The 27,658-nt window shown below is 44.0% G+C and overlaps 1 protein-coding gene across 1 annotated transcript in view; it reads right to left on the reverse strand.

The window, feature by feature from the left end:
• Nucleotides 1-27,658, reverse strand: part of Plxnc1 (plexin C1) — a 162,803-nt gene that overhangs the window by 23,551 nt on the left and 111,594 nt on the right. The window contains exons 16-21 of the mRNA XM_008832087.3: nt 24,063-24,164; nt 23,661-23,764; nt 19,654-19,692; nt 19,302-19,426; nt 18,067-18,265; nt 13,643-13,789 (exon numbers count right to left, since the gene is read on the reverse strand). Coding sequence (XP_008830309.1) covers nt 13,643-13,789; nt 18,067-18,265; nt 19,302-19,426; nt 19,654-19,692; nt 23,661-23,764; nt 24,063-24,164 — 716 coding nt within the window. The remainder of the gene's footprint in view (nt 1-13,642; nt 13,790-18,066; nt 18,266-19,301; nt 19,427-19,653; nt 19,693-23,660; nt 23,765-24,062; nt 24,165-27,658) is intronic.

Raw genomic sequence — 27,658 nt, forward strand, 5'->3', positions numbered from 1 at the left:
AAATGAGGATTCAAATAATAAGGGGTTCCAGATCAGTGATAGAGAGCCTAGCATGCACGAAGCCGTAGGTTCCACCCCGTGCACTGTAAATAAAATTAGCTGTGTACAGTGGTCCTCACCTTGTAACACTGTTATGGAGCATATGAGATAGCATACTCAAGAGGGGCTGCAAGGGCTCAAGGATGGTAACAGCAGTAGTAATTTATTAGGTCAATGCAATCATTATTGTTGTATTAGATCAGTGTGCCTTCATTTGGAAGCAGAGACTCAGCCACACTGACCAGGACTGACTACACACACAGTTCCTCAGAAGGAAGATGCTGACTGCAAGTGGAACCAAATGGCCTCCTGTCTTTAATCCCAGCCCACCACTGTCTACCTCACTAACTTCTCTTGGTCTCCATTTCTCACCAACATAGGAAAAATTGTAACTGACTACTGAGGCCCCTGTGGTGAAGAACTGAATTGACTGTGTTTTACTTAAAATTGTGTCTGGCTGTCCAGTGCTCAGGATGTATGGCTTACAGTGCCCCCACAAGGACACGAAGCATGTGGAATTCTGGACAGCTCTCTCAGGGCCATATACTTTCTGGCAGCTGTGTCCCTGGCAGCAAGTTTCTTAGCTCCTCTGTATTTCATTACGGGGCAATTCTGAGCCCTCAATACAAGGGACCAATCCCACTACTATGGCCTTGGCCTTTAGCATCTCAGCACCTTCCCAAAGGCCCTACCTCCAAGCAAGCACCATCACCTTGGGGGCTAGTATTTCAGTGCAGGAATTTGGGGTTATACCAACATCCAGAGCATGGCAACACTGAAGAGAACACAGCTCTGGGAAACTGTGTAGAGTTCAAGGCCTCATGATCCTCCGAAAACCGTATGTCCTGAGCACTCTCCAACCAGGTGGGATTCCATGCACGCATGGCCATTTTGGTTCATCACCACAAATACCTCAGGACTCAGTAATTTCAGTGAAACTGAAGAGGACTTTCCCAAGGTACAGAGTGAAGGTGCCATCTGTGAGAAAAGTGGAACTCACCAGACACCGAACTTGACAGGGCCCAGATCCCTGACTTCCCATCTCTAGAACCGAACATAAGCCACACATCTATGATACCAGTCTATGACATTTTGCTATAACAGCCCAGCTTGCCTTCTATCTTACCTCTACAATTCTGTTTATGGCCTAAGAGTAACTTTGGTCCAGTCCTAATCAAATGATTTAAACCCCAAGTCGGTGGAATGTGAACTCTGAGGTTGACCGGTGCTTCCAATGTGGTCTGGGGGAGTCTCTGACCTAGAATGGAGTCACCCTCACCTACTCTCTTGAGAATGCCTGTGTTCTGGGACAGCCAGTTTCCAGAAAGTATTCAAAATAGCTCTCTACACATGAACAAACTAAAACAAAATACCAGACTGGGGAGAAGATAGGGGTACTGGGCAAATAGGACAACAATTGGGTGGACTATCTAGAAGGATCCAATGTGGTAAAGACTCACATTCAGGTTTTCCCACTTGCCTCCCTTATTTTAGAGACGTTAGGACCTCTCAGGCCAGAAATACAAAACACATCCTGACACATAATTTCTTTAATGAGAGAGAGGTGTTGAGACTCAGACTTGGGATCTTTGAATGCTAAGCAACCTCTCCCCAATGAGCTACCCCCAGCCTTCTAGCAAAGGGGGTTGTATTGTTATTATCATCTCCACTTTTAGAGTGAGTGAGCTGAGGTGTAGAAGGGTAGAAGTAAATTGCTCCATGGACACAGCTGGTAAGAAGCAGAGTCAGGGGATGATACCCACTTTCCTAATTGCAGAGCTGGCAATTAGGGCTCACTGGGTATGGTGTCTGTCCTCCCATCCCAGCTCTGACCCATGCTCCCAGGGCCTTGATGCATCCTAGGACCCCTCCTAACTTCTAGGAACCCTTTCTTAGAACTTCGGTTGAGAGAGTCCCTGACTAGAGTCCAGCATACAAGAAAATGGGGTTGGGGGGAACACCTGGGAGTAAATGCTGGTCTTGTGCCTGTGGCCAGTTCACTGTGTTTCTTATGGGGTAAGTGACCATAGCAAAGCTTCACAGGAGCTTCCAAGGTAAAGATGAATGGAAAGTACTTTTCAATCAGAGCCCCAGCCATCCCAGCTTGTGTAATAGTTTTATAGGCATTTATGAAATAACATTAAGTTACTACCTAAAGGGCGCTATTGTCTTTAACAATAACACCTCTTTATAGGCAATAAATGTTCTTAAAAACATAACCAAAAGGAAAAAATATCCTAACTGCATGTAAACTAATGTAAATCTGCCACTGCCTCCACAGCTAGATGGGTAGAAAAGAGGTAAAATGGCATTTTACTGAGTCCATGGGGAATTCTGAGAGTAAATCCAGACACAAATTGATCTGTGTTCATTTTTCATGCTGGTAATGCTTAATGCTCAAACAGCACTTTCCTAGAGTGTAAGTGGAGGGTCCTTCAGGTCTGCCCTGCATCTTAAGACCTCCCACCCCAGGGCTATGGATACCCACTTGGGCCTCTCTTCTATGCCAAGAAACAGTAGTCCATATCACATCAGAGTACAAACATGGCTCTGTCTACCTTCCGTATGGGGAAGTCTTTCCAGTGATTATGCTACCTGTCATCCCCTACCCCACCAAGGCCCACAGAACCAAACTCCTTTGTGTCCTCCTTGGGATCAGGAGTGCCTTAAGACCTGTTCTAAGATTATCTACAACACATGTGGGAGCTACCTTGCAGTAAGACTCAACCGTCAGTCATGTCTTTGTCACCTCAATGCATGCTCAGAGAATCTCTTGTGGACAGGAAGATGGAGGGCTGAGCATGGAACTGCCATGACAGTCTCATGCTCTGCTCCTCAGCAGCTCTAGGAGTGTGGGCTGGTCATCCAACTTCTCCAACCTTAGAAAAGGAGGGATAACAGGCACAGGCTGGAGAGATGGCTTAGTTGGTAGTCTTCTTGCTGTAAAAGTCTGAAAACCTGTGTTCACCTCCCTGGTACCCAGGTAAAAAGCTGGACATGAGCCAGGCATGGTGGTACACACCTTTAATCCCAGCACTCAGGAAGCAGAGGCAGGTAGATCTCTATGAGATCAAAGCCAGCCTGACCTACATAGTGAGTTTTAAGAACAAAGCCAGGCATGGTGGCATCTGCCTATAATCCCAGTGCTAAGAAGGTAGAGACAGGAGGGTCATAGGGCTCAATGGAAGGCCAGTATAGCTGAATCAGTGACTTTAAAGTTTAAGACCTTGTTTCAAAAAAATAGGGTGGCAAATGATTAAGGAAGACACTCAGTGTTGATATTCTCTCCCCTCCCCTTCCTCTCCTCTCTCTCTCAGGGAGGCAGGACAGGTCCACTAAATAATGACTGATAGGTCAGACTGAGTAGGTGCCAAACTGTTTTCAGTGGTGTACATCAGTATATAGAAAGTAACATCAGAAGAGCTCTATGGGGTGTATCCCTGTGCAGTTCTCATTTTACGGTCAAGAGACTGGTATCGAGAGAGGTTACATCAGTCATGCAAGAGAACCAGGCACTCTAGCTCCATGTCCTACAGGATGAACTTTTTCAATTTCCACAAAAGGCTGAAGTACTGTAACACACATGCCAGTCTCTTCCCTAGGAATGTGCCAGAAGGGCCTGCTGTGGGCCTCCCTACTTCCTTAATGCAAAAGTATAGGCAAAGCTGAGGAGGTACGTGTGGTTGGTGAGCAACCATCAGCCATTCTGTGCTAACAACTAGCAGTGAGCCCAGCTACAGCAGGAGCTCCCTTGGTGGCAGCTCTCTCCTCTTCTAGCAGAGAGAGGACATGTGACCAAGTTCTGGATCAAGGATATGGAAAGGAAAGAATTTTCTACCCCAACAAAAAGGAGCTATGGCTGCCATCCTGTGAGTATGAGTCAGGGCCAAGAGGAGAACAGAGATAGTGACCCAGGGATCTGCCAAGGATGGCATGTGGCATGTGGCTGCTCCTCAGGAGTGGAAGCTGCCTGTCTCCAGCCTGCTCTGAGACACATCCTGTCCTTGCTGTTTCGACCCCCATTAGTCTCATATTCTTTAGCTTGAAGCTCTCAGTACCCGAACCAGCAGCACTCATTTTGCCAGTTTTGAGGAAGACAGTTCATTCAGGGGTAGTCGTTTACTTTGCACCACTTAGTGTGGGGCAGTGTAGATGACACCAGTTAGCCACCAGTGCTAATTAAGATGGGAAGCAATGGTAGATGGGGACAAACAAATCCTGAGACCTGGTTTGGTAAGTGTGATGGGTAATCTTGATCATCACCTTGACTGGATCTGGAATCAGCTAAGAGATACTTTTGGACATAGCTGTGAGGGATTTTTCTTGCTCCAGCTATTTGAAGTGGGAAGACCCACCCTAAATGTGAGCAGCACCTTTGGGGTAGTCCATATAAAAGGAAGTCCAAGGGAAAAGCTTAGCTTTTTGCCTCATTACTCTGCTGCTGCCACCACCAAACCCAGCTTCTACAGGTTTTTAATGCAAATGGAAGCAGCGGCTCCCCAGGACTCCTCCAGGCCTTCAGCACCACACTGGGACTGCTGAGGCACCCAGCTTCATGCACTAAGCAGCTACTGGGTGCTCAGCCTCTCCAGTGTGAAGACAGCCACTATTGGAATATCCAGGCTATATCATGTAAGCAATTTAATAAATCCTCTTTGAATAGCTATTCATCTCATCAGTTCTGTTCCTTTAGAGAAACTTGACTAATACAGTAAGGTAGAGACAGGGGTGTGGGCAAGGGTTGTTTGGAGGATCCTGAGCTATCACCTCTAGTTTGGAGAGAAGCATTTATGGGTAAAGAACTCAGGGAAGGCTGCATGAAGTGGCATTTGACCTGGGTCTGGAAAGGAGCCAGTGAGGGAGACTTCTGGACATGGACATCCTTGGCTACCTGTCTCATCAGACTGATGAGCAGCATGCTTCAATCTTAAACTCAGGCTTCCTGGCCAGAAAGTTCAGAGAAAGACTTCCTTAAGACTGAAGAATGGGCAGGGCACATCTAGGCCACTCCTGCCTTTCCCGAGCCACCACCTGCTACTGAGGGAGAAACCCTGCACTATTTTTAGAGGAAAGAATGATGAGAAAAACACAGCTCTGGGTTTCTAATAATAATAATAGCCAGCACTTATTGAACACTTCCTGCTAATTTCATCAAATCCTCACAACTCTACGAGGCGGGTACTATTATTAGCTTCATTTAACAGATGGAGATGAGAGACATGGAGAGGTCTGGAAACGTGTCCAAGATCACAGAGCTGGTGGGGTCACACTAAGCTAGTGCAGACTCCTGCTGAGATGTCATGAGGCCAGTCAAGGTCCTCTCCTTGTCTCCTTGCTGACAGCCACCCCACTCTGCTGAGGTTCTTGGTCAGTGAACAATGGGTGGACTTAGACCATTTGGTTGAGAAGGTGTGACTTCATGAATCTGGCCTAAGTTTCACAGAAGGCATCAGCAGCTGTGGCTCAGGCACCATGATGAACATGCTTACAGAGCCTCTCCTCCTGCCTCTGCTGTTGGGTGTGGCCCCAGGAGCAATTTCTGGTCAGTGACTTTAAGTGGATGTGTCATGTGGCAACTCCTGGGAAACTTCCTTGAAAGTCAGCTGGTGACCATCTATCCTTTCTCATGCAGCCCTACTGAGGTCCTGCTGCAGGAATATGAAAGGAGGCTGGAGGAAGCAGACCCCTTACTCCAAAAAGTCACCTGAGTGTCCCAGAGTAGGAATGCCCACCCCATCTCCTCACACTGTGCAGGCGGGGCGGGGTGGGGAATCAGCCTCTCTGTTGGCCTGGCCTCAGGTATCTGGACCTCTGTTCTACACAGCTGTACTGTGCCCTATGGTCCAGACTAGTTCTGTACTGAAGGGGGTGAACAAGTGGGCAAGGCCATCTGGAGACTGACAGCCAAAGTACCTAGGAAAGAACCGCATGAGAAGGGCTGGTCCTATCAGAGCATGTCCCAAACCATCCTCTTTCAGGTAGCTGTCCAGGTTTACCTGTCATCTGTTCATACCTGCCATTGGCTGTTCATGCTCAGATACAGGAGTTATGTATAACCTTGTCAATGCTAACATAAACACATGGGTATTTAAGATGTGCTTTTCATGATAGAACCAGTTAACCAACTCCCCTGCCTCCCCCATCACCAATAAATAATGAACCAGAGGGACAGCAGAAGGGTCATTCTGTTTTGTGAAGCCTAAAGGTGACAAGAAAAACAGCTTTCATGAGAAAACGTGTCATGAAGAATCACCAAGTGGCGATTCTTCCTCTGTGTCAGGCAAGGTGGCTAGATTGCTACATGAATAATTTTTTGGCCTCAACACATGTAGAAGGTTAGGTGTTTATCACTGACTGTTCATAGAAGAGCAAACTAGTTGAGAGAGGGTGAGGGACTTGCCCAAGGTTGCACAGCCAGTGAGTAAAGGGGCTGAGCTCAGATTCAAACCCAGGACTATCAGAGCCCAAACCCCAACTCTTCAAGCCCAACCTCATGGTACATGGATGTAAGCTGCTTCCTGTGTGACTAGTGGCTCTCCCCAGAGTCCCTTCATATAATATGGCAGCTGGAGGCATTGAGGAGACAGAGAAAATGAGGCTTCAGGGACCTGAGAGGAATCAAAAGCTGAAAGAGGCATTTTCCCAAGGGAGGGTGACCAGGCCACATCATTAACTTCTCTGCCATGTTCTTGTCTAACAAGGGCCAGCTGTGGCTGTATCCTTGCTGAAATACCTTATAATTTCTACAAAGTAACAATAAAGGAATTTATTACAAACCAGCAACTTCATTGTAAAAGGCCTTTGAGCAATAATTACTTTCATTAAATAGAACCTGTAAAATATATTTCCACTTTCATTTCAGAGCCAAATGAAAGTCAAGAGAAAAGTCTGTTTCTTATACCTAATTCAGAAAAGCTTCTAGATCCAGGGCATCCCAGCAGTTGTCTCCTCACCCCTGAGTTCGTCTGCCCAACCTCTCTTCTCCACTCCCATTTCCTTGTCCTGCCAAATGTAGACAGCCCAGAGCTTTCTGCATCTAGGAAGTCTGCTCTCCTAAAAGAATAATGGGGGCCAAGGAGAGTGCAACCTTTTCCAAAGTTGATGGAGAGAAGTTCCTCCAGCTTGTTTCTCTGACCAGTTTCTCTGGACTTGTGAACAGCGGCCCAGAATGCAGTGAGCAGAGCTGGCAAAGAACTCCATGAGTTCTAGATTTGTGGTCAGAGAAAAAGCCTTGCCATTGCTGTGTCTGTCCCCAGGAGTGTAAAAGTCAAGTCTTTCCAGACTGGAAGGAGGAAAGCTCTAATACGTTTTCTCTCTTATGTCAAATCTCAGTTTAAGGGCTGGCAAACTTCCTGTAAAGGGTCAGGTGGTAATATTTAAAAGCTTTGAGGTTCATATGGTCTCTGTCAACTCTGCCATTGTAGCAGAGAGGCAACCAGACAAAATAAAGAAACGAACATGCATGGTTGTGTCCCAATAAAACTTTATGAAATTAGTCGTGGAGCTGCTTTTGGTGTACAGGCTGTTGATTGCTGATCCTTGTTATATGCAACACTGTCTTCAAATGGAAAATGACTTAGACACTGCTAAAACAAATAAATTTAGAAAAAGCTTTTCATCTCCATCATGATTTGTGATAAATTCTCCCATCCAAGTACTAACCAGGCCCGACCCTGCTAAGCTTCTGAGATCAGGCATGTGTTCAGAGTGTTATGGCCATAGATAAACCTGTCATTATCTAAATGGTACAACTATAAATAAGGATTCTAACAAGGAAGGAATAGAATCACATTTGAACCATAGAGAAGAAAATTAAATGCTTTTGTACTGAGATAACTAAATTACTTTCTAATTCCAAAATTAGAGGTGTGAGAAGAAAAACTGTAAAGAGGGAAGCCATTGAAAGCACTCATTTAAAGTGAATTTGTCATTTTCCATGGCTTGCCATCAACTGGGGAATGACTAACCTAACACAATTTTAAAAAATGGTTTCACTCTTTGATCAAGGAAGCTAACTATGAAGCTAGTAATGGTTTCAGAATTATCTCAAATCATAATGGAAATGATTTGCACTATGGTAGAAAGAAAAAGAAAAAAGAGCTCAAGAATTGTTAATTAACTTCACTGTTTCTCCATAAATGCTAGGAGTATTAAAAACAAGATTGCTTAAGTGCAAACATCAGGACATAATGAACAATGGAATGTAATTGAAGTTACAGAGAATGACTTAATCGGGACAGTGGCTTGTTTAATTATGGGGATAATGGATCTTCCGCAAGGACAAGCTAAATGGAACTGAAGGGGCCGGAGAGAGGCAAGAAGAGCACCAACCAGGAGTGCGTAGAAACTCCTGCTAGGAATGGCAGTACTGTGCCAGATATGAAATACATAGTTAAACATGACTATCTCAAGACGGTAACTGCTGGGAAAAGGCAGACTTGTTATGGGCTAACATAAACTTTCAATAAATCACAACAGAAGGATTAAAATTTCTGCAAGCGTGTCCCTGAGCTTTTTCAAGAATTTCTAATAATCTTAAAGACTTTCTTATAGATATGAGAATGAGTGTAATAATGTGCTTGTCGGAACACTGTTTCCCAGGGTGCCAAGATGCTATCTCTCTGATACAGCAGATTGGCAAGCTCATTTCTTGGGTTTAAGAGTTCAAAAAGCCATTTTTCGCTTAACTTTGATTACGAGTCAACCCTCTCTTGCTAATTCAGCATGCCTGTTACGAGTTATTGGTTTTTCTCATCTCCTCTGGAAAGTGAGGCAAATGTCCCTTCTCCCATTGGTACATTTTCATGGAACTGAAATCTCCCAAGCTCAGGTCCTCTGCTCTGAAACCATCCTTGCTGGACGAGGCCTGGCATTCAACACAATCTAGCATGGTTACAATTTTGCAGTAGGGGAAAATAGCAGAACTGTAAGTCCTATTCCTCTTCTGGCTGTCAAATCTGAACTCCTGGTGCATACGTGGTGGTACTGTGTGTAAGCATGTGGAGGCTAAAGTTTTATGGTCTTCCTTTTTAAATTTTTTTGAGAAAGTGGTTCATGTTGCCTAGATTGGCCTATGTAGTTGAGGATGACCTTTAACTTCTTTATTTTAATTACATTTATTTATTTATCTATTTATTTATGTGTATATGTGGATACACATGTGCCATGGCCTGCCTGTGGAGGTCAGAAGTCAATTTGTAGGAATTGGTTCTCTTTTTCCACCATGTGGGTCCTAGGGATTGAACTCAGGTTGCCAGCCTTGGCAGTAAATACCTTTACCCACTGTACAACCTTGCCAGCCTAACAGTCTTCCTAAATCATTTTTCTACCTTATTTTTTGGGACAGTGTCTCATACTGAACCTGGAGCTATTTGAAAGCCCCAGAATCTGCCTGTTTGTACCCCCAGCACTGGGATTACAGATGAAACAACGTGACTGATTTTTACGAGTACTGGGAATCCAAACTCAGGTCCTTATGCTTGTGCATGAGACAAGCCCTCCCCCGAAGCATCTGAGAGTGAGCAAGATTAGGACAGCTTGACTTGCCAGATGCCAGCCTGGGGCACCTGGTACTTGAGCCAGAGTGGCTTTGTGGAGCCTTGCTTAGATTGAGGCAAGTTAGAGGCATTTTCCTCTCGTGATGTAAGGAACAAAGCCTGATTTCTCAGAGCCCATTTGTTAGTATAATTTTATGTACAAGAAATTGGCAGCGTGTCTTTATGTTCTAGAAAACACCCTACACCTCAGGGAGAACACATCCTAATCTTAGAGGTGTGAAGCCTAAGTTTTAGTTTGTTATGTGAGGTGCCATGTTTCTAAGCATGTATCTAAACAGGGGTTTGGGGGTCTTTTCTCAAACGGGTCCCTGCCATGGCACCAGGCTCTGCTATTTCAAGGTGCTCATGTGGCTGTTCTAGATTTTTCAAATCTTCCTTGAAAGAATTTACTTACACACACACACACACACACACACACACACACACACGCGCGCGCGCGTGCGCTCGCGCGGGTGAAATCCAGTTTGTTCACCACACCTTGGTTTTCAATTACATAAACCACTTCAGGCAAATTTAGCAAAGTGAGGCTTTAAAACCACTGGGTGTACAGCCTGGGGTGGGAGGGGGTGGAGTGAGGAATATGGGGAGGAGGGAAGGGAGAAAGGAAGAAATCAGAAATAGGATGGTTCAGGCTAGGGGAACTTGCCTAAAAGGAAATGAAAAACCTTAAATTTTTTATATTGACCTTCTGCTCACATTTTGTCACACAAGCTTAGACTGGATCATGTGCCTTCTCTCAAGCTTCTAGTATAACCAGCCACCATGAAAGGGAGGTTGGGACAGGTCCAACAAAAGGCATTAAAAAATCATTCTTAAAGGCAAAGCCCCTAGAAGCAAACGGCCCACCCCTCTGCCAGTCTCCACTCTATCCACTGGCATATCTGAATTTGAAAAGGAAGACGTAGATTTAATTTTCCATTGCATTTTCCACAGAGGCTATAAAGGGGAAAAAAATTTCAAGAGTCGGCATGAATTGCTTCACTATCAAGTAACATTTTGATGAGTTGAGTGCTAACAAATCAGAAACACATGGTCTTAATTGACTGTGAAATAAATAATGTTTCCAAATGAAAGGGAGAGAAAGCGCTCAGATGTAAAGCCTTAGAAAGGACTCCAACCTCAAAAGTTGCTTCAGGCAGCTGACTTCTTCCCCCCAACCCCACCTCCTTTCTTCTCAGCCCGCTCTGCTGCAATGTTTTCATGAAAAGGAGTACTGCTGGATTCCCCCAACCTACATTCACTTGTGAGCGTTTCTCTTTGGGGACCATATGAGGGCTGTTTTCTGTTGTTATAACAAAGTACCAGCCTCACCTGAGGCTGGGTGATTTCTAAGGAAAACAGGTTGAATGAGTCACAGTTCTGAAGTGCAACAGAATCATCATGCTAGCCTCTCCCTGCCACTGGGTAAGGGCTGAGTGGACGAGCAATGGAGAAAGAGTGTGGGAAAGATTCCAGGGTGAGGGTGAGGGGGGGCAGGAGAGTAAACTGTGCAGTTCTATGGAACCTACATCACTCTGCAGTTAGGTGGAGCTTCATGACCTAATTAACATTTTGTATGTGTGTATGCCTGTGGGTGTGCATGCACCTGTGTGCATGTGGAGGCCAGGCGACAACCTTGAGAGTTGTTTTGGGTTTTTCTATTGTTAGAAATAGAAAGTAGGCTAGGCTGGGTGGCGAGCCTCAGGGATTCATCTCTTCTGCCTACCCAGCGCTGGGACTGCAAATGCAACAACACCTGGGTGGGTGGGTGTGAGTGTATATGTATATATGTTCCTGTGAGTACACATGCACATGTGTGTGCATGCTTGTGGAGGCTAGAGGTCAACGTTGGTTGTCTTCCTCAGTCACTCTACACCTTATTTTCTGAAAGGCTCTCACTGAACCTGGAGCTCACCATTTCAGACAGACTGGCTGGCCAATGAGCCAGGATCTGTCTATCTCTGCTCCTCCCTCCCCCAACACTAGGACTACCACAGCATGCCACTGCACGTGGCTTTTACATGGGTACTGAGGGTCAGAACTTAGGTCTTCATGCTTGTTTGGCAAGCACTTCACCCACTGAGCCAGTTCCCCAGCCCCACCAGGTGATCTTCTAAGTTCTTTATACAACACAGGCTCTTGTAATCTTTGATATTTTGGTTGTTAGCCTTAGGTTTTAATGTCTGCACCATCTCTCCATCCCCTCTTTTAGTCTTTATAATATCCCATGAGATGAGCACACACTATGATCATCTTTATTCTACACATGGTAAGACAGAGGCATAGAAAAGTGGGCAGGTTTTTCTTATGTCACACAGCTAGCCAGTATCAGAAGCTGGATTCAAACCTGCCCGGCTCCAGAACTCAGGCTTTTAACCCCTATGCCAACAGTCCTCAAGTAGCATCCAAGGCGCATGTTAAATATGCAAATCCTAAAGACTCAGTGATTAAAATCATATATTGCTCTTGCAGAGTTCAGTTCCTAGTACTCACCTGTAACTCCAGTTCTGGGTAGATCTGGACACCTTTGGTCTTTGTGGACACCTGCACTCATGTGCACATATTCATATTTACACACACATAATTAAAAGTAAAATATCTTTTTTTTTTTTTTTTTTTTTTTTTTTTTTTGTCTTTTTTTGAAGCAGGGTCTCCCTGTAGCCCCAGCTGTCCTGGAACTCACTATGTAGACCAGGCTGGCCTTGAACTCACAGAGATCCGCCTGCCTCTGCCTCCCAAGTGCTGGGACTACAGGCGTGCGCCACCGCGCCCGGCTAAAATATCTTTTTTAAAAAATGCAAATCCTAGGCTCTGCCATGACCCAGACTCACATCTTGGATCACCTAGAAAATGGTGTCTAACAACTCTCGAGGCAACAGTGACACATGCTAAATCTTGAGAACCACTGCACTGCCTCTCAGATGTGGCCGGGTATCCACAGAAGCCAGAACACTGACAAGTCTTGACTTTCAGCTCAACTTCCTGCCTCCTGCACGGCTGCTGAGCACACAGCCATCTTTAGTAGGGATGTTATATCTGGCATGATTGGCAAATGGAAACAGCTGATCTATACGCTCTTCCCCACCAACAGACAGGGCATAACCACAATACAGTCCACAGCAGAGTGGTGCCTTCTTCAATTAGGGAGAGAATTCTTCCAGAGTGACACTACAGGACTCACTATCCAAGCAAAGCCACAGGAGTCTCAGCTCCTCAACTAGCAATTCCTGAATCCCACTGGAATCTGTTTCCTCCCTCTCTACTAACAAGTCTCCACAGAGCTAAAGAACAAACCAAAGTACAACGATCTTCCCCAAGACTATGAACAGAAAAGCTTAGAAGGCTCCTAAATAATGCAGGGGACACTTTCCATACAGGCTTCTCTCTGTGACATTCCTGAGAGGCCCTAAATTGGCCTCTGTTTACTGGGGGAGAGTTGAGGATGGGTGGAGCAGGAATGGGTTAAAAGGAAGTTCTCTGATGTTTGAAACCCTCTGCAGCCAGCCAGCCAGCTATTCTCCTGCAGTGATTTACAGCATTCCTCTAAAAATATCTATGAGATCACAGTACATTAAGTGCGTGACACCAAACATTTGTAACTAATCCATGAAAATAAAGTAAGGGCGTCATGAGCATGGGGAATGCAGTGGAATTTGTCTTGTGTTATCGTTCTAAAATAAGACGGCCTCAATTTGGTTGAAATATATCTTCACACATTGTCTTCCCCAAGCAGAGCCATTTGAGAAATTCTGATTGCAATTATAAGTGCTGAATAGGGAGTACTTTGCATTTCCTTTGACGATGCTGAAAGCTATAAGCAATCGTGATATTAAAATCTTTGGAAATTGATGAGTACCCCAGGCATCATTACATGCTTTCTCCCCCAATCTAAGTAATTAAAATCTATTATATGAACACGTGTTAATAGTTTATCAACTATTGCTTTTAATTAAGTAGAGGTATGAGGCCACCTGTAGTCAGAAGGATGGCAGTTTGGTTTAAGTGACCCACCTGCACCCCCCTGCCCTCTAATCTGAGTCTGGATGGTGTGCTTTATACAAACATACCACGGTGCTGAATTCAGGCACCTGCCACAGCAGCCAGTCTTCATTAAGGGTGTACAGTGCTTTGCAAGTGATTACATCCACAGGACCTTTGTTTATTTTCTGGTTCAGAGTCGTCACCAGCAGATAGAATGGCTCTCCAACAGTCTCCTTGGAAAAGATGAAAAGCGACAGTTAGCTTTCTGTAAAGCCACTACACTTTCCAAAAGATTAAAGTTTCAGTTGATGGCAGTACCGTAAGAGACAGGCGGTACCAAGAGAGACAGGCAGCAGTGTTTTCTAACAGCCAACATGCAACTCCCAAGAAAACACACAGCATTCCACTTGGGTCTGGGAGCAAAACTCAAGAAACCTCCTCAGTGACCCAGCTCATACACACACATGCACACACACACACACACACACACACACACACACACACACACACTGATGGCACTATGGGAGTGTGCTGTCATTTCATGCTGAAGCTCCTCTCTGGCAGACTATTGCTCATCAGTGGGCTAGTGCTTAAACAGTTTGTGGAGGTAGCGATTTAACCTTGTTTACATTCCTATTTAATTGCTCTCAGCAAACCAAAAATAAGCGACATTAAAAAATACTTCACAGTCTTGGCAACAGGGACGAATGCAAGAATGTTTTAAACATTTGCTAAGGAGAATACATTTCAGTGTTAACAGCTTTGTGTGAGAGAAGTGGCCCCTCACGTCAGCTGTTTGTAGCCTGTGTCCTTCCCATGTGACAGCCCTGTCCCTTGCCATTCCCAGACACCTCCTACACAGTTCCCTGAATTTGAGCCAATTTCAGGACTTTTAAGGCACTGGATGACTCCTGACTCCAGTCTCCTGCCATGTGCACTCTTCCCCAGAATCGGGTCTGGCGGCTGCCTCCTCTATTTCAAATATGCCCAAATTTGCAGCCACTATGTGTTCAAAGGATCCTGGGTAGCTCAACCAGAGGCTGTGTGTTCTGCTTCTGTGCCTCCTCCTGAGGCAGGTAGCCCCAGGTTAGGGTTAGTGTTTGCTAAATAATGAACTTTCTAAGACCCATGGACATTAGGCTGACAGGTTGAAGAAGAAGAGCTGTGCTCAAAGCAGGAAGCCAAAGTGCCTTAGTGAACATAAAAAATGACCACATGGCTCCAGCTGGAACCTCACTTTACTAAGTTCATCTGCACAAAAAATGCACCCAGCTTTCAAAGGCTTCCCCTGGCTCTCTCGTCTGCTTTCCTGAGAATAGGCGAAGTACCCACAGCTCTTTGGGGCCTCCCCCAACTCTGCCTTTTTACTTCCTATAATCACATTTCCCTACCCAGTCCTGGACTTTCCTCCTGAGCCTCTGACCACTCACCACCTTGCAGGGTCCACTCCCCCCTGCCCTTCTTTGCTTCTCTCTCCCCTGCTGATTCATCCTTGGGCATCTTCCTTGTACAGCACAGAGAAGGGGACGTTCAAAAGTTTCCAAGGAGGGGGGAATCAGGGGAACCAATACCTAACATTTCATTCTCACAAGAAACTTCCTTTATTTCATGGTTCACAAACTCACCACTTATCTGCTCTCCCTCCACCCCCCTTGGGTAATGTCCTGACCACAAACCTAAGTGCCCCACTTCTTCCTTGCACATATCAAAAACACACAGAGGGCCCTTGTGTGGGGGCTGCATCAGACACAGAGGTTGGCTCAGGGGACAGACAGGCTCTCATGGGCTAGGCAGAGGAACAGCTACTAACTCAGGTTCCTTTAGGCAGGACTTTCCAGAAGTTTTGAGACTGAGATGGTGACATTTGGCCTTGCACTGCTGCTCAGGCCCACAGTTGTAGCTAATCATCCCCAGCATCCTTTGGGGCTCTCCTTAAAAACTTGAATGCCTGCCTCCCTGCATCCCTCAAGATACGTACCCAACCTTGATCTCTGCACCAGAGACAGTTTATAAACCTTCCTAGAGAGATTCTGGTGTGTGGCTGGCCTGGGGAACCACAGGGCCATGGGAGTCCTTTGTTATCACCTAACACAAGGTCTAGGCATATCTTGCCTGTTAGGGTCATGTCTCCTCTCTCTGTGACAGGTCAAGGATATCGTTTCAGCTCATAAAGGGGTGTCTAAGAACTCTCAGAGGCTGATGCTGTCCGTGCTACTTGTAGAAACTTCAGAGTCCCATCTATTCTGTGCACCTTGATTTCTCCATAGGCAAAATGGCTCAGTGTCAAAAAGGGGGTTAAATGAGGTAAGAGAAGCGAAGCTTTTAGCCATATATTTGACACGTAATAAATAGCAGTACTCAGTAAATGGCAGTTATTAATCATCATTTTCCCCACTGGGACTTGAAGTCTTGGAAGGGGACATTACCTAAAGCTCCTGGAGGTCCTGCTGCCTACTTAGCATCTGAGGGCAGAGCAAGGGGACCAGGGTAGTCAAGGTCCCAACCCCCCTGGACACCAGAGGGAATTATTCCACTGAAAGCGAAAGTACCACTGTAGACTGGCATGATGCCACTTCCTCCTGTGAGCTCTGCCGCCCCCTCACACCAAGTGCTTCACACACTGTTGAATCAGCACCAAGAAATCTTGACCCAGAATGCTTTGCTCAAGGGGTCTGCTTGGGCTTGGAGCCCAGATTTTCTGAATGCTTCACCCCTTTCATGCTCAAAAGCAGCCATTGAGAGCTCAGGGCAAGAATCACAAGAACCTGGTAGAAAGAGCTAGAAGTGAATTTCAAACCAGTGGCCATTCCCCTGACTTGGTGGATGTGAAAAAAAAAAAAAACAATGCCCAGAGAGAAAGAAGTAAACACAGAGACTTAAGTAGTTGGGTGGACTGGGGGATCTGGGGGTTGGCCAACAGATAGCAAGCCTGCTGTTTCTAACAAGACTCCTGGGCCAGTACTTTCTCCTGTGTCAGAGGACTGCATACATAGAATTCCCTGAAGGAACTTGTAGAAAACAGACTACTGGGCTCCAGCCCTGAACTCATTACTCAGCCTTGAAGACTAAGACCTCGGACGGGGTGAGAGGATCTGCCACCTGTGTTCAGCAGCAGCTGTGGCTGAAACAACCCACCGTGAAGAGCAAAAGAAGCTCACCCTAGAAATAACTACTTGACACCTCCCCAGAGCATATGATGATGTATACCAAGTAAACAGAAAAGAAGGCAGATTTCATTAATCTTAATAAACAGGCATTGCCATGGGAGAGGAAGGAGTCAGTAAAAATTTCAAAGAAAATGTTGTACATCTACTTGTAAGATTGCATTAAACATTAAACTAGGCACAGTCTATTTAAAGTGCTGCTTTTGGATTTCAACTTAAGCAGCACTGTTAAAACCTGTGGCATGGCAGTATATCTTATTCAGAGTTTAATTAGATTTTGAAACTAGCTGCAAATACACAATTATGCCGTTTTGCTAGAATCTGGATGGCTGGTGAAATTAAAGATGGATAAGAACCTTCCATACTCAGGCCTCAGAGGGCCGAACAAAGAATGAGTTCAAGAGAACACCCCCATTTTCATATTAATATTTTATTATAATAGCCAATATTTATGGGGTTCTTGCATAGCGCTAAGCAATGGCATACAGTTTCTCATCTATGCTTCAAAACAGTCTAACAATGTTGCTCTCTTGTCAGCTTAACAGGTAACACACCAAGTAAAGGATGCAGTCTAGCTTCAGACCCAGCAATGGACTCAAGGCCCACTCTGATAACCATGGAAACCATGAAAAATTCCCATCGGTAAGGACTTAAGATTCAGTTAAATTACACATTCCATATAGTCACTCCAAGAAAATGAACTCTGGGGGCGGGAGACTCTTTGGGGACTTGCTTTAATGTGGAATGGTGGGAAGAGTGAACTGTTATTGGTTCTCAGCATAGAAGTAGTAACTGTGTTCATCAGTATTTGAAAGATTTCCTGGTCTCAGGACTCCCTCCCTCCCTCCCTCCCTCCCTTTCTTCCTTCTCCTTTCTTCCTTTCTTTTGCTTTTGTCCTTTTGAGACAGGATCTCCCTGTAGCTCCAGCTGGCCTGGAACTCTCTATGTAGACCAGACTGGCCTGGATCTCATAGAGATCTGCCTGCCGAATACTGGGATTAAAGATTAAAGATGTGTACCACTACACCTGACTAGGACATTTTTTTAAACGGGTTAGTAATGTTAAGGGTAAGAAAATGAACTTACCTAAAAAAATCTTCACCTGAGAGAAAATTCTAAATGAATTACATGTATACAGATACAGGTCCCTAACAGCAAACAAAACAAAACAAACAAAACACCTTTATTGTCCATTCTGTCTGCTCCCAGAAATGACCAAGATCAAGTTCAGTTAAGTGCTGATACCACAGAGCATTCTGGACTTACCTCCACAAAGACACTAGCATCTGCTAAAAATAACAGCCTACTGTCTTACCTCTGACACTGCAGAGGCATTTGACACTTACCCGAAGAAAACCAGACAGGCAGACAGACATCCAGTTTGTGAGGAGCTTCTCCACCACAGACTCTGTGCGCCTTAGCATGAGTTTGGGCTGCATATTGCTGGATTGTTCCATCAGGTCTCTGGTCAGCACCTCCAGGATACTGGTCAGGTAGACCAGTTTGGTTTGCAGAGCGATGGTTAGGAAGGAGGCAAACAGACACCTGTTAAAAATAGAGCCTCCATGAGCCATTAGCTCTGGACTCAGATGGACATGATGGTGGTTTCCATGGAAGCTTGCTGGCAAGAGGGTGCTGTGTTCTGGGGAGCTGTTTTATGTTCTGTTTAAGTTCTGATCAGTTCTGTTCTTAAGTCATAAAATTACACATCAGAGCTGAGGATTTAGTTCAGTTGGTAGACTGCTTGGCTGGCATGCATTGAATCCAGGGTTTGATAGCATATACTGAGCATGGTGGCCCACACCTGTCATCCCAACAATAGAGAGGCAGACACAGGAAGATCAGGAATCCAGGGTCAAACTTGGCAACATAGAGAGTTTGAGGCCAGCCTAGGGTATGTAAGACCAGAAGTAAGTAAATAAATAATGAAACTACACATCAGTTTCAACTTCAGAACATTTTCTGTGTTTTCAGCACTTCAATTAGAGTGGCATAAGAAGTGAGCTCTTTCTCAAAAATTCAGGGTGGTTTTAAAATAAAAAATAACACTTCTGCTTTTTTGGTTAAGATTTTATTTCTCTTTTTAGTGTTGGGGTATTTTAGGGTTTTTCAGGGTCATGTTGTATGTATGTATATCTTCAAGACAGAATTTGTGTTAGGGTGGTGTAACCTGACCTGCATAAAGAGGACTACAAACACGCTGTCAAAGCCACTGGAAATGGGCATGTTAAAATTTGGGAAGTGGTTTGGAAACAAGAATGTTGAGGGCAGGAGATGCAGCTCAGCGGGAGAGTGCTTGTCTAGCATGCACAAGCCTTGAATTGGATTCCTAGCATTTTGACAATGTGTCAATGGCAAAAATAAGTAGCTTAGGCTTTTTTTGGGGGGGGGGGTCCTCCCTGTAGCTCCAGCCGGCCTGGAACTTACTATGTAGACCAGTCTGGCCTTGGACTCAGAGATCTGCCTGCCTCTGCCACCTGAGTGCTGTGATCAAAGACATGTTGCCACCAGGCCCTGCAGGAGCTTAGGTTTTAACGTCTCTGCTTACGGACTTTCAAATTACAGAAGAATTGACACTTACCTGTCTTTTACTGAGAAGTTCTTCTGCTTTTCAAGAGTGTGGATGACAGTTACCAGGAAACTTTTATTACAGATTAGGGCATCCAAGGCTGTGAGACTTTCATTCTTGTCATTGGCATCTCTGTTCTGGAAAAAAAGTTATATATATACTAATATAACATAGCATAGTGTGCAGGTTTAAAGTTAGATCCACAATGGGTTTTCCAAGACAATGAATTATTTAATATTGAATTCATGATCCAAAAAACCCACAATACAAAATCAAAGTAATAATAATAATGGAGATGATAATGAGGATGATAACACTCTGAAAGGCAAGTCACTGAGCTAAAAATGAAAACTTAGAGACTTACATGCATATCTTCAGTGAAGATGTGTGTGAAGCCACCTGACTGAGAGGAAGGAGACACTTTTATTATTCATCACATCCAAAGGAAATGAATAGTGTATTTTTGTTATAATACCCAAGTCTGTTTTAATAAAGCTGAGACATGATTTGCTAATCTGAAGAGCCCCTGGGCTTGCACTCACTTCGTAGTCTCCAAGACATAATAAATAGTGATTCGGCTCTCAAGAAACACTAGTGACTTCTGGAAGCCTCTAAGAAGAATAATTATCAGTGTACATCGGTCCCATTTTTGGAAGATCGCATCACATTTTAAAGAGAACTGACTCAAAAGTAAAGAAGAGATGGTGGAAGATGATACAAGTGTGAGAGTGCTCCTCAAAGCCACTGACCCTCTAAGAATATGGCAAACAATGCTGGGGAGGTTTTACAAGTCTTGGCAAAGCAGCATCTGCTGTCTCAATCTATAATGTCCTTAAGAAAGGGGCAGAATAGAATATTAAAAGCATAGAATCTGGACCCAGACTATTTGGGGTCAAGCTCTGGCTTATCACATACTGGTCACATGACTTTGGACAGGTTATTTAACCTCTGCAAGTGACTTCCTTCATCTGTAAAATGGGAACAGGTGGTTCCTACCTCATGGGCTCAATGTGAAAATGAAATGGATAAATGCCAAGCACACAGCGCCCTGCCTCAGCCACTTCTGTTTTTTCTTCCCTAATCTAGAAAATGTTTTGATGTGCTGTGCTATGTAGTCCCTAAACATAGACTTCTGCATTTGAGTTTTTGAAAAATACCTCACAAATCCTATTGGAATAATTACACTTTATTATTTTTTTTGAGACAAGGTCTCACTATATAGCCTAAGCTGGCCTCAAACTCACACCAATCTTCCTGCCTTAGTCTCCTGAATGCTAAAATTACAAGAGTGTATTGTGCCCAGCTAATAATGACAATTTAAAAACATTGGGTAATACTTTGAATCAACCAAATAAAATAGAACTCAAACATTCAGATTTCTTTCTTTTTTAAATAATAATTGAAACTTTGGGCAAAGTTTATATCTTAATAGAGTAAATTTCTCCTGCAGAAAATCTTGTTTTATATTTTCAAATTTGTTAGCCAAAGCAGAATACCTCAAATTATTTTGGTCAAACTCCCAGGGGGAAAAATAAACAGAAATAAACAGACCCTAGGTGTGCATTTTCTACTCCCTAATATTTTCCTGGTGAACCAATTTTATATAAATGGCAATTTAAACATTTTTATTGCATTTACTTATTTATTTATTTTTTAGAGAGAGAGAGAGAGTATCTATGTATGTGGGCATGCATATGCTACACTGCATGTGGAGGTCAGAGGACAATTTGTAGAAATCAGTTCTCTCCCTCCACCAAGTGAGTCATGGAGATTGAACTCAGATCGTCAGGCTAGGTGGCAAGCACCTTTCCCACTGAGTCATCTTGCTGACCCAACAGTTCGGTCTCTGGTTCAAAAGTTTTTCCTTTTTTCATTCAAATTTTCCTCTTCCAAGAGACTGCATATTCTGCTTACCCTTAATTATTCTCCTATTTTCAGAAAAACAAAAATAAATCCATCTACAGGAGGGCCAAAAGTTCAGGGTCATTCTTGGCAACATTGGGGATTTTGGGGGCAGCCTGCACTACCTGAGGCCCTCAAACAACAAATCCATCTAATGGACAGCAAAAGGTAATAGGAAGGCCAGAGAGGCAGAGAGTTGTCAAAGCCCTGGCACCCTCTTGCTTTGCTGCCTGCTGTCTGGGAGGCATTGATTGTCAAGTTTTCTCTCTAGCACCCAAGCTCCAGTCCCAAAGATTTTGCTCCTGGATCAGTCAGTAAAGTGCCTAACTAACACGAGGCCTCATCTGCAGTTTACATTGCATCTCAAGTGGCATGGTCCTAGTGTGTAGCTCTCTCTCTGTCTCTGACTCTCTGTCTCTCTTCTTTATTATAAATTCAATTTTGACCTAGGTTTCTTTGATAGACTTCTGACAAACTCCTGTTTGTTTCTCCTTGGGTCCTCTTCTCTTAAATGACTCCTTCCACTTTCCATTTTTATGGCTTTCCGGTTGCCTTTCAAGATTGTCCTGAACCCTGATTTAAACCAGTTTGGCTCCTTACAACTATTTCTCTCTTCTTCTGGAACAATACCGCACTGTTTAATGGTTTTCTTTCTTTTCTTTCCTCTTATTTGGAAACACCCAACCTGCAACAGTGTTCACTGACACTCATCATTCTGTCTTGTCCTTGATTACTGAATTCAGAAGATAGGAAAATTTCTTTCTCAGGCCACAGATTACTCTATTTAGCACTCAAGGGCAATCGTTAACTGTAAAAGCCCACACAGTACTTCATGTCGATGGTGGAAATCTCCGTTATTTTATTGCTATTAAATTCTTAATGGGGATCTCAGAGAGCTGGGAAATAGGACCTGTGATGCAATGCAACCTTCTCAGAGGTTCTGTATATCACCCTGACTCGGGAACTTGAACCTCTCTCCCTCCCTGGGGCGGGGGATGCTATAGGACTGGATGAGACAGCAAACAGCAAATATTTGCGCCTGATATTCTTGGAGGGTAAGTACAAAAAGTTGAAGTCTTATTTATAGCCTTCTTGATTTACAAGCTCTTGATTTACTAAGGTTTAGCTCCCCCACAAAAATGGCTAGTGTCTCATGGAGGCATCCAAACCCCCAGACAGAGCATAACATATCAGTGTCCACTGCTAGAATTGTAGCAATGCTGGAAATTGCTTACTATGTTTATTGTGTCTGGGTTTTTGAACTCTAAGCTTCGGGCCAAACAGAGCCTGGATGCTTCTGGTAACATTAGACCAATCCCTCCCTTGGCTGGGAGAGATTCCTGGCTTTGCTGACAAGCCTGGATTTAAATATGGTCATTGAGGTTGATCAGTGTTCCAGAGGTTGGGTCTCTCTGGGGTCACCAGAACAACATGGCAGAGCTGGGGTTATCAGGACCTGGCAGTGATGAGACATGAGTGAGCAGTTTGCCAAAGGAAAGGGAGGGTGAATGAAGAAGGCTGAGCGAGTGAGGAAATGGAGGTGTCAGAACAGAGATGAGACCCCAAAGCAAAGGGCTCTGCACACTAGTCCTCACAGTTCTAGAACAATTCATCAATCATTTCATGCAGCTATTTCTACTAAATGAGGAAGCTACAAGCAGATCCACCAAAGAAAAACTGCCAAAAAGAACCATAAAACCTTTATATCACTAACTCCTGGAGTGTGCTCAACCTACCCAGTGTCACATATTTAAAGAAAACTGACTCCCCATCTACCAGCAGCTATTGATTGCTAATAGCTCCTCGGGTAGAGCTGAGGCTTTGTACCTACCTCTCCCCCTCCATGTTGAGACTTTGTCCAACTTTTACTTGGGTTCTGGGAATCTGAACTCAGGTTATCAGGTTCGTATGGTAAGTGCTTTTACTCACTGGGGTAAAAGCCCACCGCAAGGATGTTTAACTGTTATTAATAATATTAACTTAGACACATACACACACAAATGCCTATTACCAACTCAAATTCCTTACGTGTCTGCTGTCCTCCCTTTTGATTGCGCCTAATTTTTTGTTTCCAATTGAGAAGTAATAGTAAATAATCTAGTAGCAGCAATGTAAGTCAGGCAGATAAACACAACAATTTGGCCAGCCCACAATTTATTGATTTTTAAATGAATTAGCTCACTTCCAAGCTAGAAATTCAGTTCTAAACTGGTAGTAAAAATAAAGCAAAAATGATCACTGTAAACTTCTGCCTCTACTAGGTTTTGTTACTGGGCAAAGAGTAATCGCCAGTGGCCCGATGCTGCTTTCTACTCTAATCAATGCAATTAATAATTATCCTCTTCCCTGCTTGGCTCAAACTTAATCCAGCGTCTTATACCAAGTGTATTCTCTACAGCCACCTTGGAAGCAAACACCTTCATTATTATTCAAGACTCAACCTTAGAAATATGATCAATGTTCTTTTACCTCAGGGAAGAAAGTTCTCAGAGCAAAATGTTTGTAGTCAAGGAAGGGAACAGTTCCAAAACTATCAACCACATCCAATTTATCCATCTGCAGCTCAGCAAAGCCTGCAAAACAGAATCCCAAGAGCAATATTTTAACTCCGCAAACAATGGATAAGATCTTCTGCTGTTTTGTCTAACACAGAGTATGACCTTGGTTTTCATTAAAGAAGAAACAATAGATAATTACTTGGTTGGCTGCAGAGAAGAGCTGAAATAAAACACAAAGCCAGGCCTAGACCCTGCTGTTTAGTTGTCTTCTATTATACACAAACAGTTCTCATTACATAGTCATCTCCATGTAAGGGGAAAAATTAAAAGTAAAGTAGGCTTATTTTTCTACAAATGAAATTCTGGAGCCTACCATCACGTATCTCTTTCCTGAGTTCACTCTCTAGAAGCTCCAGCTGTTGACTCTGCTTGCGGCTTAGCTCCTTTGATTTGTGCCTGGTCACCCCCACAGCAGCTAGGGAGATAGAGATGCTGCATCAGATTGGTGTAGTTAACACAGAAATGACAACAAAGAAAAGAAACAGTGAAAGAGATGGATAGTGAATGGCAGTAGAAAATAGCATAGAAGAGCTACTACACTTCAGGGCTGTGGGGTCTGACTCAGGGTAGAGTACTTGCCTAGCATGTCCCAGGCCCTCAGTTCCATCCCCAACACCATAAAAACAAAACAAAAAAAATAAAAGCTGGGTTTTATAAAAGGGAAATTTCAGTAAGAGGTCATTCTAAAGAAGAAGGTACTAAGATACAATAGGGAAAAAAAATCTACTCATCTTAAAAGTGAAAACTAAATCAAATAACCTTCACTTGTAACCAAAGATCCCAGTTGGCTAGAAAGTAATGAAAGGAGCCAAGTTTCTGTACAGCCATGGGCCACTTATATTGTTCCATTCTTTTTCCAATGTTTCTAAACATCTCTGGAGAAATAAAGTTGTACAGCAAATGCAGAAGGAAACCACAGGTCCACCACTGGCTTCAAAAGCCAAACTTGACGAGTTCGAATGGGGTGACATAACGGGTGAGTCACCAGGAAATCCAGCAGCTAGACAAAGCCTCTGTTGCCACATCATCTTGCTCAGAACCATGCTGTTGAGGAAGTGGAACGAATGGATTCCAAAGCTTGGGTTTCTACTCCTGTTCTGTCATTTTCCTTACTATCTGTGTGACCTTGGATAAACCCCTCACATCTCTCTGCCCAGCTGCTTTGTCCATAAGAGTGCCTGCTTTACTGTTATATGGGAAAGACTGAAAGTAATAAGTAGCTCAAGAAAGGACCCAGAACCTAAGCACTAACAGTTAACAACTAATGTTCTCTTCTTTCAATAGAATTACAGAAAAAGGGTTGGGGAAATGGCTCAGTGGGTAAAGCTTTGTCATGCAAGTATGAGGATTTGAGTTTGGATACCCAGAACCCATGTAAAGCTGGACATTCCTACAGTGAGCAAAATGGGAGGCAGAGATGGAGGATCCCCTGAAGCTCAAGGCCCTGCTAGTCTGGGATATGTAGTAGTGAACAAGAGACCCTGTCTCGAACAAGGTGGAAGGTGAGGATTGACACCCAAGGTTTCTTCTGTCTGCCACATTTATGCCAAGCTATAAAGGCATCCCTTACTAACACACACACATGTGGATACACACAGAGATTACATAAAAGAATGGCTACCAATAGATGTGAATTATCCTGGGGGAACACTATTAAATACAGTCCTTCACCAACTCAGCGTGCTAACCATCATTTGCAGTATGCATTTAAGTATAGCCTGAGGATGAGCCAGTCCCCAAACTTACTTGGCTGTGGAGCCCCTTTTTCCAGGAGCATCACTTGGGACTGTGGCTCCTCAGGTGGTTACTTTGAGTAACACTGGCTCAGCATGTAAAGGTTTCTAGTTTGTCTACACAGCAGTGTGCTTTTCCTGGCCCAAGTTACGGGCATGTTTTGTGGGTGGGAGGCCTAGGCCAGGTGTCTTCAGTGTTCTCACTAATGATATGATTGATGGACTGGGGTATGCTTACTCTAGCTGTTGGTGACAGAGGTCTCCCTGAAATGACTAAGATGGGGGTAAATTTTAAAGATCCCTGTAAATTCCAACTATTTAAAGGACAAAAACAATCTTTACAAATAAAGACAGGAAAAAACCAGAGGTTTCTATGAAAAAAAAGTGGTCATAACTATCTGGTGAGGCTGAGAGATCTGAGGATACTTCACAGCAGTTGATTTTCAAAGCAGAACCCAGCATTTTAGATTGTACAAGTAATCTTCTTCCTTGACGCCAACGTCAGCCAGGCCTTTATTAAAATGTCAAGCCAAATTTTAGATTGCAAATACATGACAAAGGTAGATAACTTGGGGAGAACATAAAAAATACCTGAAATGATCATTGACAGGGCAAAATAAGATGTCTAGAAAATGAATTCATTGCACCAGGCCAGTTAATCACACTTGTACATCCTTCCCTCACAGGAGTGGGAATTACCCAGGGCATGGACAAGGCCTTAAGTTACCTCTTGATCCAGAGACTTGCCCAGTCATCAGCATCATAACCAATGCTCAATAAAAACAAGGTAAACAGCTCTCTCCTACCCGCAGGCCTCTCTCTGGGGTAAGACCATCATGCTCCCCGTGCCTTGACTCCCCCAGCCTCATTCACCCTCCCATCTCCCCTGCCAGTCTCTCCTCCTAGTTTGGGTCCTGTCCCATTCCTTGTCTTGGGGACCCAGACACCAGGGGAACCAATACTGCTTCCTGATCCTTGGCATCCAGACCAACGTAGTGCCTTCTCAGGTCCCCAGGAACACTCTGGGCCTGGCCCCACCCTCACCTCCCTCTGCTTCCCTGGGCCTCTTTCCAGGACATGGGGGCTGACCTTTCGTCTTCCTGATCCTTTGCATCCAGAACAACCCAGTTCCTCAGTGCAGTCCCCAGGAATCCTTGGGGCCGCCTCCCGCCCCATCTACCTTTGCATCTCTGGGTGGCACAGCCACCAGCTGCCCTAGACCAACATCTTTCCTGGGCCAGGCTCCCAGGCCAGTCCAACCCCCAAATTCCTGAGGCCAAAATCACTCCTGGAGGGATCCAGACCTTAGGAAAAAGGCTGAAAGCATCTGACCCTCATCTGACTTGGGACTCTGTGGGAACTCCCAAAGACAAAAGCAATCCAGCCACTCCAATATAAAATTAAAAGAGAGAACTGGAAGCTTAGATGAACCAGCTTTTCATGCCCAAAAAGTAAACCATAAAGACACATAAAGTTCACAAAAAGAAGCAGACCTAAACTTGAAGGCTTGAGTCTCACACAAGAACCAGAAACTACAAGAGAAATCCACATATCAAAATCATAGAGGAAAAAAATAATAACATGAAAAACCAAAATAACATATCCCCACCAAATACCAATAGTCCTCTAGAGGAGCACAATGAGAATCCCCTAGAGATAATGCAGGACATGGAACTCAAAAGAACAATGATGAATATGATAAAAGAATTCAGTGAATTTAAAGAACACACAAACAAGGTAATCATAGAGCTGAAGGAAGAGAGGGATAAACTTCTGAATGAATTCAGAAAAGAGAAATACTGAAGACAGAAGAAATGAAGAAGGAAGTGAAACACTCAGTAAGCCAATTAGAAACGACAGGAGAAAGCCTCACCAATAGGATGAATGACATGGAAAACAGAGTATCAAGACTGGAAGATAAAGTGGACGAACTAGACCACTCAAGCAAAGATTATGAAAAATTTAAGAAATCACAAGAATGGAATATGCAGGAATTGTGTGATACCATAAAAACATGCAACTTACAAATCACAGGCATACAAGAAGGAGAAGAATCTCACGAAAATGGTATGGACCAGATCTTCAACAGAATTGTGGGAGAAAATTTCCCAAAATTAAAGAAAGACATGCCCATACAAATACAAGAAGCATACAGAACACCAAACAGACAGGACCA

Source organism: Nannospalax galili, unplaced genomic scaffold, assembly GCF_000622305.1.
Source record: "Nannospalax galili isolate Female #2095 unplaced genomic scaffold, S.galili_v1.0 scaffold734, whole genome shotgun sequence".
Lineage (NCBI taxonomy): Eukaryota > Metazoa > Chordata > Mammalia > Rodentia > Spalacidae > Nannospalax > Nannospalax galili.